General features: G+C 44.9%; 1 protein-coding gene across 1 annotated transcript in view; it reads left to right on the top strand.

Annotated features, from left to right (window-relative positions):
• LOC311360186 (alpha-2-macroglobulin-like protein 1) overlaps positions 1-15,111 on the top strand; it is a 41,601-nt gene that overhangs the window by 577 nt on the left and 25,913 nt on the right. The window contains exons 2-17 of the mRNA XM_084480275.1: positions 1,615-1,807; positions 2,222-2,378; positions 7,206-7,258; positions 7,869-7,889; positions 8,045-8,213; positions 8,342-8,426; positions 8,549-8,642; positions 8,923-9,028; positions 9,124-9,236; positions 9,912-10,076; positions 10,370-10,606; positions 10,716-10,779; positions 11,114-11,259; positions 11,569-11,718; positions 13,968-14,096; positions 14,263-14,363. Of these exons, the coding sequence (XP_084336401.1) occupies positions 1,615-1,807; positions 2,222-2,378; positions 7,206-7,258; positions 7,869-7,889; positions 8,045-8,213; positions 8,342-8,426; positions 8,549-8,642; positions 8,923-9,028; positions 9,124-9,236; positions 9,912-10,076; positions 10,370-10,606; positions 10,716-10,779; positions 11,114-11,259; positions 11,569-11,718; positions 13,968-14,096; positions 14,263-14,363 (1,983 nt within the window). The remainder of the gene's footprint in view (positions 1-1,614; positions 1,808-2,221; positions 2,379-7,205; positions 7,259-7,868; positions 7,890-8,044; positions 8,214-8,341; positions 8,427-8,548; positions 8,643-8,922; positions 9,029-9,123; positions 9,237-9,911; positions 10,077-10,369; positions 10,607-10,715; positions 10,780-11,113; positions 11,260-11,568; positions 11,719-13,967; positions 14,097-14,262; positions 14,364-15,111) is intronic.

The raw sequence follows: 15,111 nt of genomic DNA, 5'->3' as shown, positions 1-15,111 counted from the left end.
TACTTACTGGTAATGTACTATTTTCCTGGCCATTATGTTGTAGGCCTACTCGCTCCATCCAATCATGGCATTCACACGTGTGTCTGATTTGGCGTGTACGCTGAAGCCACTGTCTTCTTCCCGTTTCCTGTTGTGAATACACTGGCTCTCTTAGTGCGAGGGGCCTACCATTACATTTCCAATTATATTCCTTTGGTTCATTTCTAGTTTGTGTCGATGCTTTGAGAGGCTTGCGGACATAGTGGCGGTTCATTTTTTACAAGTACAGTTTCAGGGACACAAAAGTTAGGGGGGTAGCTGGGGGGACGAGGCTCGAAAGTGGGGCCCCCCCTTACCTCCCTGTAGAGAAAACCCACACACACACACACACACACACACGGGATATGCTTTTGGTTGTACCAGGGTGTAAAAGGTTGTGCAGACTTGAAAACAATATGAAAAATATCAAAGAAACAAAGTAGTACAATTGATACAAAGACCAAAAAGTCAAAACGACAAACGTTTAAAATAATAGTTATGTTTAATAACACCTCAACAATCAGTGATATTAATCAGACGGGTGAATGAATGAAGAGAAATCCCGTTAATATCGACCACAGACATCATGAGCCCCACTCCTCCTCCTCCTCCTCCCCCTCTCCCTCTCCTCCTCCTCCTCCTCCACCTCTCCCCCTCCTCCTCCTCCTCCTCCTCCACCTCTCCTCCTCCTCCTCCTCCCCCCTCTCCCCCTCCTCCTCCTCCTCTCCCCCTCCTCCTCCTCCTCCTCCACCTCTCCCCCTCCTCCCCCCTCTCCCCCTCCTCCTCCTCCTCCACCTCTCCTCCTCCTCCTCCTCTCCCCCTCCACCTCTCCCCCTCCTCCTCCTCCTCCACCTCTCCTCCTCCTCCTCCTCTCCCCCTCCACCTCTCCTCCTCCTCCTCCTCCACCTCTCCCCCTCCTCCTCCTCCTCCTCCTCCACCTCTCCTCCTCCTCCCCCCTCTCCCCCTCCTCCTCCTCCTCTCCCCCTCCTCCTCCTCCTCCTCCACCTCTCCCCCTCCTCCTCCTCCTCCACCTCTCCTCCTCCTCCTCCTCTCCCCCTCCACCTCTCCTCCTCCTCCTCCTCCACCTCTCCCCCTCCTCCTCCACCTCCTCCTCCTCCTCTCCCCCTCCTCCTCCTCCTCCACCTCTCCTCCTCCTCCTCCTCTCCCCCTCCACCTCTCCCCCTCCTCCTCCTCCTCCACCTCTCCTCCTCCTCCTCCTCTCCCCCTCCACCTCTCCTCCTCCTCCACCTCTCCCCCTCCTCCTCCTCCTCCTCCTCCACCTCTCCTCCTCCTCCTCCTCCCCCCTCTCCCCCTCCTCCTCCTCCTCTCCCCCTCCTCCTCCTCCTCCTCCTCCTCCACCTCTCCCCCTCCTCCTCCTCTCCCCCTCCTCCTCCTCCTCCACCTCTCCTCCTCCTCCTCCTCTCCCCCTCCACCTCTCCTCCTCCTCCTCCTCCACCTCTCCCCCTCCTCCTCCTCCTCCACCTCTCCTCCTCCTCCTCCTCTCCCCCTCCACCTCTCCTCCTCCTCCTCCTCCACCTCTCCCTCTCCTCCTCCCCCTCCTCCTCCCCCTTCTCCTCCTCCTCCTCCTCTCTCCAGCGTCTACGCTGTGGTGGTGAGTTCCAGGCTGGCGGCGGGGGCATCTGAGACGCTGTGCGCCCACGTCCTTCCCTCCGTCCTCCCCCCCGCGGAGCCGCTGGCCCTCAGGGTGACGCTGGAGGCGGAGTCGGGCAGCAGCGTCGTCCTGGAGGAGGCGGTGGCCACGGAGTTCTACCGCTGCGCCTCCTTCCAGGTCCGCTCCTCGTGGACACGTGACCTCGTTGTTTAAAGGTGCCGTGACGCGCCACCAGGTGGGAGTGTGATTGGCATGTCATGGCACCTTTAAACTAATGTCAACTGAGTGGGGCTTATCCAAAGTCCCATGTAGCATTAGTAGTCTAGACCCCCCCCCCACTAACCACACAAATGACCACGATTAAAACAGTAACTACAACGTTGTGGGTTCCCTTCAACGTTACGTCACGTTGCGTAACGTGGTGTGGGGTGGTTGTATAGGAGAAGCTGTAAGAGTACATGAGCCCAGTATGGGCAGCATCCGGGTACTGGTGTACTGGTGTACTGGTGTGGGCATCAGAATGTATCGCAGTGCATTGTTGTACCTCAAAGCTCCGCTGAGACCTTGATGATGGGGCGGCTGGTGTTGCAGGTTCCCATGGTGACCGGCAGCACGGTGGCCACGGTCAATGTGAACATCCAAGGGGAGAGGGACGTCTTGAGCAAGAAGACCAAGGTCCTCATCGCCCCCCCAGCCTTCCTTCATCTCATCCAGACGGACAAGCCTCTCTACAAGCCTGGACAGACCGGTACACATGTGCTCATCCCGTCACCAGCCTCCAGTGCAGTAGTCACAAATTTTGCCCTGCAATTTTTGTTTACTGCAATAAAAAGGTTGAGCAAAGCGTAGGCGTCTGGGCGTCCCTGGACCTGGACATTATCTTTGTGTTCTCACGTGAAAGGAAAACCAAACCGTTTGAGCTAGTCCCCGTCTACCATCAACACAACAACAATGCCTTCTCACCCCTTCTGGCAGACTCTTATTCTTTCATATGGTCTGTGGTTGCTGTTCAGCCTTTCACCGTCTCCGCCCACAACAGCCAGAGGGGGGGGGCATGATAACAACTGTTGTGTAAGGAGAACTTTGGACCAGTATTAATCCATATCGCTTAGTAACCAACTAGGCAAGGCAAAGGCAAAGCAACTTAACCCTAACCCTAACCCTAACCCTATTTATATAGCACTGTTCATACACAAGGCAGACTCAAAGTGCTTCACACGTAAACATTGTCACACAATAAAAGAAAATAATAGATAAGTAAAAAGTTAAATAGATAGAAAATAAAGGCAAAGTTAAAAAAACTAACATTTTAGAAACATTTTAGAAAGGCAAAGTTTAAAAAAATGCATTTTAGAAAGTGAGAAAATAAAGGCAAAGTTAGTAATGAAATAAAAAATAGATATAAGCATTGTAGATTTAAGATTTAGCAGAAAGCTAAAGCAAACATAAAAGTCTTCAGTCTTGTTTTAAAAGCTGTCAGAGTTGGGGCAAGTCTTAAATCCTCAGGGAGTTTATTCCAGCTATTTGTTGCATAGTAACTAAATCCTGCTTCCCCATGTTTCGTGTTGACTCTGGGATAATTAACAGATTTGTCTCAGAGGATCTTAGTGGCCTACAAGGCTTATGTAGTGGAAGCATATCAGTTAAATATTTTGGTCTTTGTTAGAACTCTAGCAGCAGCATTCTGAAGCTGTAGTTGCCTTGGAGTTTTTTTTGGGAGACCTGTAAGAGGTAAACCATTGTAGTAATCAAGCTTGCTAGTGATAAAGGCATGTACAAGATTTTGTAAGTCTTCGGTAGACATGAGCCCTCTAAGTCTTGCTACGTTTTTAAGGTGATAATATGCAGATTTTGTAATTGATTTGATGTGACTGTCGAAATGTAAATCTGAATCCATGATAACCCCTAGATTTCTGGCTTTGATTGAGGTTTTCAGGGACAGAGAGTGAAGGTGTTGGGTTACTTTAAGCCTTTTCGGTTTTAGCACCAAATACAATTATCTTGGTTTTGTCCTCATTTAGTTGAAGGAAATTTCAGCACATCCAGTCTTTGACTTGCTCAATGCACTGGCACAACAGATCTATGGGCTGATAGTCATTTGGTGATAGCAATACATAGATTTGCGTGTCATCAGCATAGCAGTGATGGTCAATATTGTTATTTTGCATGATTTTCCCTAGTGGGAGCGTAGATGTTGAATAGAGAGGGTCCTAAGATCGAACCTTGTGGGACTCCACATGTCACGTTTGTTGATTCTGAAACAAAGTTGCCAATGGAAACAAAGTAGTTCCTATTTTGTAGGTAGGACCTAAACCAATTTAAGACCTGAAAGCCCAACCCAGTTTTCTAATCTGTCCAAAAGTATTGTATGGTCTACAGTGTCGAATGCAGCACTGAGGTCTAGTAGCATTAGTATTGAGATTTTGCCAGAGTCTGTGTTAAGACGGATGTCGTTTACAGCTTTAATAAGGGCGGTCTCGGTGCTGTGATGGGGTTGAAATCTGGATTGGAAGGTGTCATAGCAACCAGTTGATGCCAGGAAGTCACTAAGTTTCTGGAGGACAACTTTCTCAATGATTTTACTTATGAAGGGTCGATTTGATATTGGTCTGTAGTTGTTAATAATAGAGGCATCCGCTTTTTTAAAAGGGGTTTAATAACTGCAGTTTTTAAGGCTTTTGGGAAATTGCCTGATTGGAGAGCGTTGTTAACTATTTGCAATATGTCTATTGCTAGGCAGTCAAAAACATTCTTAAAGAGGTTGGTAGGTAAAGTATCAAGGCAACAGGTGGATGGCTTCAGTTGTGTCACAGTTTCCACAAGAGTTTTAGAGTCTATGACAGTGATTTTCAAACTGTGGTCCGGTACTGCAGGTGGTCCATGGAAAAGCAAACTAAAATATAAAATAATGTTTTTCATAAAAAAATTTAAATATGTATGTATGATATACAATTTCAATTAAATTGAAGGTATTGTGTGACTAAAATAGGCTAGTGCAAAGATTAGAAAGAATATTTGGTCTAGTGGCTAGGAGGGAACTTTGAAATTCAGTGCTCAGAACCACGGTGGATGGCTACAGGTTCTCTGAAGAGAAAAGAGGCAGAGGTTACCAACATTGAAGAGATTGACAGTGAGTCGGAGGCGTCTACAAGCCAGATTCCTCACAAGGAAACAAAGAAAAGGAGGGTGAAAATAATATATAATATATGCCTATTAAGAGGTGCGGGTAATTCAGGTAGGACTGTGTAGACATATTTTATTATGTGTATTATAAGGTGGTCTGCGAAAATTCAGAATGCAGAACATGGGTTGAGGTGGTAGCAAGGAGATGGCCTTTTTAAAAAGTACATTAGAATGTTCATTGATCGTTTTTTGACAGTATTTGATTTTGTCTGTATGTCGGGAATAAAAGATATACTAAAGAAAACACATAAATGGTCCGACAGTGAAGGATCAGTCACAGAGAGATCTGAAACATTGAGACCCTTTGTGATAACCAGGGGCCTCATGTACAAAGCTTGCTTACGCACAAAAAAGCTGCGTAAGCAACTTCTCACGCAAACGTTCGGATGTACAAAGACTGACTTGACGTGAGAAAGTGTGGTTCTCCACGCAAACTAAATGCCTGGCTTACGCACATTTCTGCTGCATTTTGTCAGTTGGCGGCACATAGAGGCAATGCAGCGCAACAACATTAAGCCTACGCGATCATGAGTCATGAAGTAATAAATATGAGGCGAGTTCAAAGTGGATTTGAACGTCGGAATGCGTGATCTTAAATGCGCTTCAATCATGCGTTATTGTTGTCGAGACGCATAATGTGACACTGTTGTTAGGCTAAACTTAAACAGACCCATAAAACTAAATTGTCAATATTGGAATTAAAAGGAAGCCCCAGCAATATTATTTTCAGTGATGGCTTGTTTATTAAACATTTTCCGGACCACGCATGACATATGATCTCTCTTCACACATGTGTTGTGAAATTCTTGACTGCAATATTATTATGTGATGTTGAATGGAGTAAGCACAAGCCATTGTTACTTAAAATCAATCCATCAATGAACCAGTCGGCCAATTTCGAATTATGTACATATTATTGACACATTGGGTGTATGGATACAACCTATCGTCAGCATGCATCCAAATAAATGAGAATATAAAAGCATGCGCAAAATGTGGCAATAATCGATAGGTTGACAATGGCAGTGTTGGCCTTGTTAGAAGATGCTTGCATTCAAAATTAACGGGTGTTCCGCGACTATTATGATTTTTTGGTCAAAAGTGAGCCGATCCCAAATCACAGCTGCCACCCTTTGCTCAAATAGGGCGAGCTCCCAGACTCCGCCCCGCTGCGCTCTGACCCACACTTCTCCGGTGGGCAGAGACCTTTCTTTTTACGTCCACCTTGATGTCCGACCACTTTTTTTTTATGTCAGCCACAGTTCGGCTTTCCGCCCCAACCTCATTGACCGACTTGGCAACATTTTCCCACGCCAGTTTTTTGCTTTTGGTGCTGATTCCGGAGGAAAGAGAGCCAAACAAGATCGTATTTCTGGCCTCTACCTCCGAAATCAGCACCTCCACCTCTCATTCACTCAAGTTATTTTTTCTTCCTTTCTCCATGTTCTCCTTTCTCCTAACGAGTGCACTACTGCAGGCCTATTTATACGAATTAGCATATTAAATGAGGGAGGAGACTGGGTGGAGAGACGGGCTCGTGCATGTGCGCTCAATTTCACGTTAATTGGGATGTACAAAGAGAATCTGTGTGAAATCGTGCTTACGCAAGGATTGATACATCCGGATTTATCTGTGCGCAGCAGCTTTCCAGATTTTGGCGTCCGCAAAGTTTTAGTCAGAAATCCACGCAAGTCTTTGTACATGAGGCCCCAGGTCTAGAGTGTGCCCCTTACAATGAGTAGCCTCTTTCACATGTTCAGACATTTCAAATGTGTCCAGAATGGTAAAAGTTTTTTTGCACAGTTATCATTAAAATCATCAGTATGAAAATTGAAGTCACCAGTTATAACTAGACAGTCAAAGTCTGTGGAGATGCTAGACAATAATTCTGTAAAGTCATTGAAGAAATTTGCAGAGTATGTGGGTGGCCTGTAAATAATTAATAGGAGAACTCTGGGGGAACATTTCAATACAGCACAAAGGTATTCGAATGATGGAAAATCAAAAACATGTTTCCCCCTGAAATACATTTTTTAAATATAGCAGCAACCCCTCCACCTCTTTTTCCAGATCTACATACATCAAAAAAGTTATAGTTGGGAGGAGCTGTCTCTATCAGCACGGTTGCACTGTTATTTTGTTCTAGCCATGTTTCAGTTAAAAACATAAAATCCAGTTGAGAAGTGGTAATAAAATCATTAACTAAAAAATATTTGTTATTAAGAGACCTAACATTAAGCAGACCCATCCTGATGGTGTTATTGATAGGCTTTAAGGTTGACATCATGTTTCATCTGAAAAAAACTTTAAGGGTTTGGTTACCTTTAAAACAAATTGTTCTAGTTTTGATTATTGTTTTATTTGAAAATAAGGCTGTCCTTTTGATTGGTAGTCATGTTCCGGATCGTCTCCATGGACACTGGCTTCATCCCTTTCAATGAGCTGGTACGTGATGTCCTCTTATGTACAAACTTCATCAAACTGCAGAGCCATGAATTGTTCCTATCACTCACACTGAACCCAGCAGTCCTCCAGATGGGCAGTGGAGGCCGAGCGGTGCTCTCTGAACTCTGGGGCTGCTGGTGGGTCAGAGAGCACCGCTCGGCCTCCTCTCCCCTCCAGATGGGCAGTGGAGGCCGAGCGCTGCTCTCTGAACTCTGGGGCTGCTGGTGCGCTCTCCATTACCTTCCATACTACTATTTTTTTGGTATCATTATGTAAGAATTTCTCATTGATATGTCATATAAAAATGTCTTTATTGATCGCAGGGGTAATTGTTGACGTTATAATTACTCAGCTCAAGATAATATGAAGGAAAATACTTTTGTGAGAAAAAATAGAAAATACAAATAGTAGGATAAGGCCATACAAATGTAGAAATGTTTTTTATGAAAGTAAAATAACATGTCTAAAATCATCTGAACAATATGTCTTGATATGCATTGATTTGGGGGAAGGAGCACAAATTACTGTTACATGTTATATTGATAGTATTTCATCTTTCATTTTTCACATAATTGAACCTTCCCACATTTCCCTTCCCATTTATTTGCAGTATAAAACAGTGGAGCTTCAGGTAAGAACTCTTCAAATGTACTACATAATCCATTGCTGCAAAGCACATGGACTTGGATAGGGGGGAAATGGAGTCATCTTTGGGGTGTTTCAACAATCAGTTGAATCAGTAAGAAATGTACAGCAAAGCAGTGAATTGGAACATGTCTCTCCAAGGACCCCAACAGAAACCGCATCGCGCAGTGGCTGCAGAGGGCGGCGGTCAGCGGCGTCCTGGACCTCTCTCACCCCATGAGCCCCGAGGCCGCCCAGGGCCGCTACACCGTCACGGCCTGGACGGCCAGAGGACACAGTGTCTCCCGCTCCTTTGACATCAAGGAATACGGTGTGCCCCCGACCCAACAAATACACCCACACACTACACACTAAGTGTTGATTTTGAAACATTTGTAATCAGATTTTATTAGACGATTTTTCATGCTTAGAAATTGATACTTAGTCTTGTCTTTTCAGTTTTGCCCAAATACTCCGTCAACATTAGACTACCCGATGTCATTAATATTTTACACCAAGAAGTACCCGTACAAATCTGTGGAAGGTGAGTGTCCACAATGCTGGATTCATGGAGAAAGCCTTTGAGTGAGCATCATGCCTGTGGTCATCACTGCTCCCTCCCACTGTTCAATCCACCAATGCCCTGCGAGGCGCTCCTTCTGACAGATACACCTATGGAAAGCCTGTCCTTGGGTCCATCAAGGCGGTAGTTTGCAGTAGGTCCCGCAGTAGTGGTAGCTGTATGACATCACAACTGCAGGCAAGTGGCAACTAGACCTTGTTGTGGTGGTTGGCAGGCCATTATTTGACTCGTAAATACTCCAACATTTGTAAATATCATCTGATGCATTGGGTAGTGTTGGGGTTATTTTGGGCTAGATAAAACAAACATTTACAGCAATGATCACTCAAATAGGAATATTACTCATTTTATTTTGTCCTTTGCCTCCTTTATATCAATGCTGCTTATATGTGATCTAGATTTGAGTTTCAGAAGGGGTTGGCTAACCTTCACACCACTGTTTCGTTGTATCTCCCAGACAGACAAAACGGGCTGTGCCACGCACATCATTATGGTATCAGCATTTGACCCAAGAGAAGACGATATGTTTGCGGTGGAGGCTGAAATGGAAGAGCATGGCACTGGTAGGTTTATGAATGAATGAATTAGTTGTTTTGCAGACAAAGCAAGACATTGTCAGTGTTGGTGTCAAATAATGACCGTTGCCTGTATTTTGTAGGGGTGGTCATTCAAGCCAGTGGCCAAACGCCCTTCTCTGTTAATGTCAGAGAACTCACATTTGAGGATGTTGCTGATAATGTCTATATGCCAGGGATCCCATTTGAGGGCAAGGTAATGGATATTGGGCCATACAGTGGTAGGCATACCTTTAGGCACCCATGCTAAAGTTGACTAAAAAGAGGAATAAAAAATCATCTTTTAGAAATTGATCTTAATGCCTTAATTAAACAAATGAGGAAAAGTCCAACATTTTGTGAATGAATAATGTATCGTAAATAAATAAATGTTCCCCATTAAAATACTGGGTGCATAAGTATAGATACCCCTATGTTAAATTCCCATAGAGGCAGGCAGATTTTTATTTTTAAAAGCCAGTTATTTCATGGATACAGGATACTATGCATCCTGATGAAGTCACCTAGGCCTTGGAATTAAAATAGCCCCACATCCATGAAATAACTGGCTTTTAAAAATAAAAATCTGCCTGCCTCTATTGGAATTTAACATAGGGGTGTCTATACTTATGCACCCTGTATTTTAATGGAGAACATTTATTTGGTGTCCTTAAATGTTGGATTTTTCCTAATTTGTTTAATTAAGGCATTAAGATCAATTTCCAAAAGATGATTTTTTATTCCTCTTTTTAGTCAACTTTAGCATGGGTGCCTAAACTTATGCCTACCACTGTATATGAGCCATCACATCCAATCTATGTATAAGTATTTTTTTTATTTCTTTATAAATCTTTAAAACTTGCGTGTGTACGTTTCCTTCTTTGGGTTCCAGGTCAAGCTGAGTGGAACAGACAGGAAGGCGTTGGGGGGCGAGGCGGTGTATCTGGACGTGAAAGTCAACGCAGCGTCGTACAACCTCACGCTGCTTACTCAAGACAACGGCATGGCTTCGTTCTCCCTGGACACCTCCCTGTGGGAGGACAGCGTGGCTCTTGTGGTTTGTCCTCGTGTCTGTATGTTGTACCGTTGACTTGCAGCTAGAAGGTCCTGGGTGCAAAACCATCCTGGTCCTGGCTTTGTATGTTCGTGTTCCCATGGGTTTCCCCAGGCCGAGCCAGTAACCTCAAACACCAACACCTCCGTGAGGTCAAGGCCCTGGCAGTAGACCTCCTAGAGAAGCTGTTGAAGCTGTCAATGAGGACATTCCAGGGGGACCCACAATGTTTTTATATTTAAATACCTTTTTGTGAATTTTATAGTTGACATGTGTTGTTATATCTCCTCCTATAGGCAAGCTCTAGACCCAAGGAAGAACAGCAGTCATTTGCGAGTGGGGGACGCCTGCCTGCATACCCCTCGGCCCACCTGACCGTGGGGCCCTTCTACTCTAAGAGCAAGAGCTTCGTGAAGCTCTCAGCCAGCGGCCACCAGAGGCTCTGTGAGACGGAGTCCCGGGTGCGAGCCGAGTACATCATCCAGGGCACGACGCTGAGGCCGGGGCAGGAGGAACTGCACTTCTACTACACCGTGAGTCAGCCTTTAAAACACTTCAGCGCTTTGCTTTATTTATAAAGAAACGTGTCATTTGGAGATACATCTGTGCCTTCAGTGCTCTCTCCCTCCCTCTTTCCATTAGGTGATGTCCAAGGGTGCAATAATGAGGCATGGGCGTCTTCCAGTGGCTGTAAAAGAAGGAATCGGTAAAATATCCTTCTATAGAAAAATCAAAATTCAAGGGTAAATAAACATGAAGCTACTGTTCCAGAGAGGTCCTTTCCTATTGGCTCCACTCCCTAGCTTGATAGCGTGACAGCGCTTGGAAACGTTTGACACCACCGCTGCTCTTCATATGAAACACGTTTCTAAAACCGACTTTGGCCTTTCAAATATTTCAAAATTATTTTAGGAGAATGTATCAAGAATGTGCCATACCAATTATTACTGCAAAGCTTTCAGACTTTATTTTCGTTGACCCTTGTATATTGCTGCTCCTAGCCTCTCCATGCCTTCTTCTTCCCCTTCCCTCCCATCTAGTCAACAAAGGAGTGCTATCCATCCCCCTGCTTGGGAAAGCTGCCCTGAGCCCATATGCCCAAGTGGTGGTGTACACTTTGATGCCAAGTGGGGAGGTGTTGGCGGATAGCAAGGACTTCCCACTGGACCAATGCTTCAAGAATAGGGTGTGACAGGCTAAACATCAATCTGAAATGGCTGACAAAGCACACCTTACTTTCATGATAACAAAACATAGCAGTGATGTGTTCCATGGAGTTTGATTGACATGGTTGAAAAAAATAGTACATTTTACAGTGCGCTTTAAAGTGTAACGTTATGCTAACACCAAACCCCATGGAAAGCATTTAACACGATTATGCAAGGTGTGGTTTCTAAATGAGCATACAAAAAGACAGCAATAGTAACTGATCAGAATGGCAATTTCCATTAATAGTAGGTATGGCAACTGAAACCCTCTGTGTTGCTAACTCCAGGTGAAGCTGGAGTTCTCAGCCGATCGAGAGCTGCCTGGAGGAGAGGCCTCCTTTCGCCTGGAGAGCCAGCCAGGATCCTTGTGCTCCGTCAGGGCTGTGGACCACAGCATCCTACTGCTGCAGCCGGATCAGGAGCTCAGCGCTTCTTATGTAAGTTCTCACACTCTTACCAAAGACGTAGACTCCATCCCAGGACAACCAGTGATGACCCAGCTCACAGGTTGATGGAAGGATAAATAAGGGCTAGATGTTACTATGCTGTTACTATGATGTTACTATAGGTACTATGCGAAAGGACTTTTAAGGCAATCCCATTTCGTAAACCATGGGGTTTGCAGCCAAAAGTGAACAGCAGTCGACTGTTGACTTTTATGAACTAAGCAGAACAAGAAGCTGACAGTTGGCTACTGTTAGCTTAAGGCTAACATGATATTGTTATAAAACACTTAATGTTTGAGCGAAATGTACTGAAGATTTTCTTTAGGATACGGTGACGTGACAACTAACTAACTAACTATGACAAATACAATTGTAACTAGACATGTGTCCGCAAGAAGATGGGTGTGGTTGCGTGAGCCAACTTGTCGTGTGCACAAACTTCTACGAGCATGGCGACATGCTGATGCTAGCATGGCTAATGAGCGAGCATGCAGAGGGTCCTGGGCCGCTTTGATCCCGACTTTTGATTGATTTAATAATTGTGCGGATTGTTTTTGTTTGATTGCGAGTTATGGCGCCCCCTAGCTGTACTTTACTATTTGGAGGCCTGCTCACACACGGTTTCTATACCAACTATGTACCAACTTTTGCATCTCTGACTTGTTCACCTTTGGAATGGTTGAAGTCACAGTTCATTCCCCATTGAATTCCATAAAAAGTGGAAAGTTGAAATTGACGCTGTGACACTTGCCCAACGTCCAGGCCAGCCCACTCCTCCATTCACCCCCAGAGACGCTGAGCGTCCGTGGGGGGACATAATCGCTGCATTATGTCCGTCGATGACTTTCGACACACTAAAAAAAGCTGTTCTATGCAGCCCCATTGATGTGGATGGACGCTGAGCTTCAACAGGCAACCATTTCATTTTTGAAATTTTAGGGGAAGCTGAGCTTCCCTTGCAGTCTTAGAGAAATCGCCACTGAAACTAACCACATTTAATGGGGTGGGGGCGCACCGTTAAGGTTTGACCACCTGTGGTCACTTTTTGGAGACCACCACACTCCCGGTCTACATATGAATTGAAGTGAATTGAATGTGTATTCATGGTATACTTTGGGTTCGTAGTAAGACTATTTAAGAACCATGGCTCGGTATATGTCCATTAAGCGTTTCACAGAGACCGCTATAGTTCTGATCATAGCCATCATCACCATCAAGCTTCTTTCATCAAACATTTCTCATTTATGAACGTTTATACTCCATACTTAAATTTCAGGAGATGAACATAAGGCTGTAGACAGGGTCCATGCTGCACGCCACCCAGGTGGCTTCAGGACGCAGGGTGGAGATGGCGGCGGAGTACAATGCTACAGAGCAGGGCTGTGACATGCTGCCATGTAGGAGTGGGTGTGGTGAGGCTGGGAGGACCTGGGTGTGTCCAATCAGACCGGGCTCTGAGGCTGCTTCAACCAGCCATCGTCCACACTGTGATGAGTTCACTGTGATGGGTTCACTGTGATGAGTTCACTGTGATGAGTTCACTGTGATGAGTTCACTGTGATGTGTTCACTGTGATGAGTTCACTGTGATGTGTTCACTGTGATGAGTTCACTGTGATGTGTTCACTGTGATGAGTTCACTGTGATGAGTTCACTGTGATGAGTTCACTGTGATGTGTTCACTGTGATGTGTTCACGGTGATGAGTTCAGTGTGATGTGTTCACTGTGATGAGTTCACTGTGATGAGTTCACTGTGATGAGTTCACTGTGATGAGTTCACGGTGATGTGATCACTGTGATGTGTTCACTGTGATGAGTTCACTGTGATGAGTTCACGGTGATGTGATCACTGTGATGTGTTCACGGTGATGTGATCACTGAGAGAGGTCTCCTCTGCACACAGCAGGGGAGGGCCTTGAAACCTGAACCGTGCAGGATTCTAGCTAAGGCCCACATAACAAAAAAATACAGATTCATGACTTTAAAAAATAGAAAACAATAGAAAATCAATTCAAACTGTATAATTATTTTGTTAAAAAAAAAAAATTGGTTATAACAAAGAAACAATCTCAAAGGGCTATGGCATGACTACATTAAAGTCCAGTATTATATGCTTATACATGTTGAGATCATGGCCTCCATTGGAGAGCCCGCTGACCACGGCTCACCTCAGACACACGTCACACCGCTGCTCCGGTTCAGTCGCCACGCTCATCTCTCTTGGTCCGTGGTGTTGGAAGGTGTTCAACCAGCTGCCTGTGCAGAAGCTGAGTGGCTACAGCGGCCAAGTGGACGACCAGAAGTCCTTTCCCTGCATCCCTGAAGAGCCTGAATCCACCGCAAAGAACGACGTCTACAGTGTATTTAAAGTAAGATATGAGTGATGGCATGAGCAATTATAGCAATAATTATGTCAAACATAACATTTGGACCATGAGGCTTATTTACATGTATATTGCCCTTTTTGCAATGCAATGTATTTATTTATGTATCTTTCTAAATTCCTAACTGGCGATCCCTTTCTCACACTTTTAGGAAATTGGAATCAAACTTGTGACCAAATCTGAGGTGAAGAAACCTGTCCGCTGCGCCACCTATTATGATGATTATGGTTATGAATTGGTGTTTGATGGTAGGTTCCTTGGTATCTCTCTCTGATGTATGATGGTAGGTTCCTTGGTATCTCTCTGGTGATGATGTATGATGGTAGGTTCCTTGGTATCTCTCTGGTGATGATGTATGATGGTAGGTTCCTTGGTATCTCTCTGATGATGTATGATGGTAGGTTCCTTGGTATCTCTCTGGTGATGTATGATGGTAGGTTCCTTGGTATCTCTCTCTGATGATGTATGATGGTAGGTTCCTTGGTATCTCTCTGATGATGTATGATGGTAGGTTCCTTGGTATCTCTCTGATGTATGATGGTAGGTTCCTTGGTATCTCTCTGATGATGTATGATGGTAGGTTCCTTGGTATCTCTCTGATGATGTATGATGGTAGGTTCCTTGGTATCTCTCTGATGATGTATGATGGTAGGTTCCTTGGTATCTCTCTGATGATGTATGATGGTAGGTTCCTTGGTATCTCTCTGGTGATGATGTATGATGGTAGGTTCCTTGGTATCTCTCTGGTGATGATGTATGATGGTAGGTTCCTTGGTATCTCTCTGATGATGTATGATGGTAGGTTCCTTGGTATCTCTCTCTGATGTATGATGGTAGGTTCCTTGGTATCTCTCTGATGATGTATGATGGTAGGTTCCTTGGTATCTCTCTGGTGATGATGTATGATGGTAGGTTCCTTGGTATCTCTCTCTGATGATGTATGATGGTAGGTTCCTTGGTATCTCTCTGATGATGTATGATGGTAGGTTCCTTGGTATCT

The sequence above is a fragment of the Micromesistius poutassou genome, assembly GCF_964030765.1.
Source record: "Micromesistius poutassou genome assembly, chromosome: 15".
Lineage (NCBI taxonomy): Eukaryota > Metazoa > Chordata > Actinopteri > Gadiformes > Gadidae > Micromesistius > Micromesistius poutassou.
This window is presented reverse-complemented; position numbering and strand designations above follow the sequence as displayed.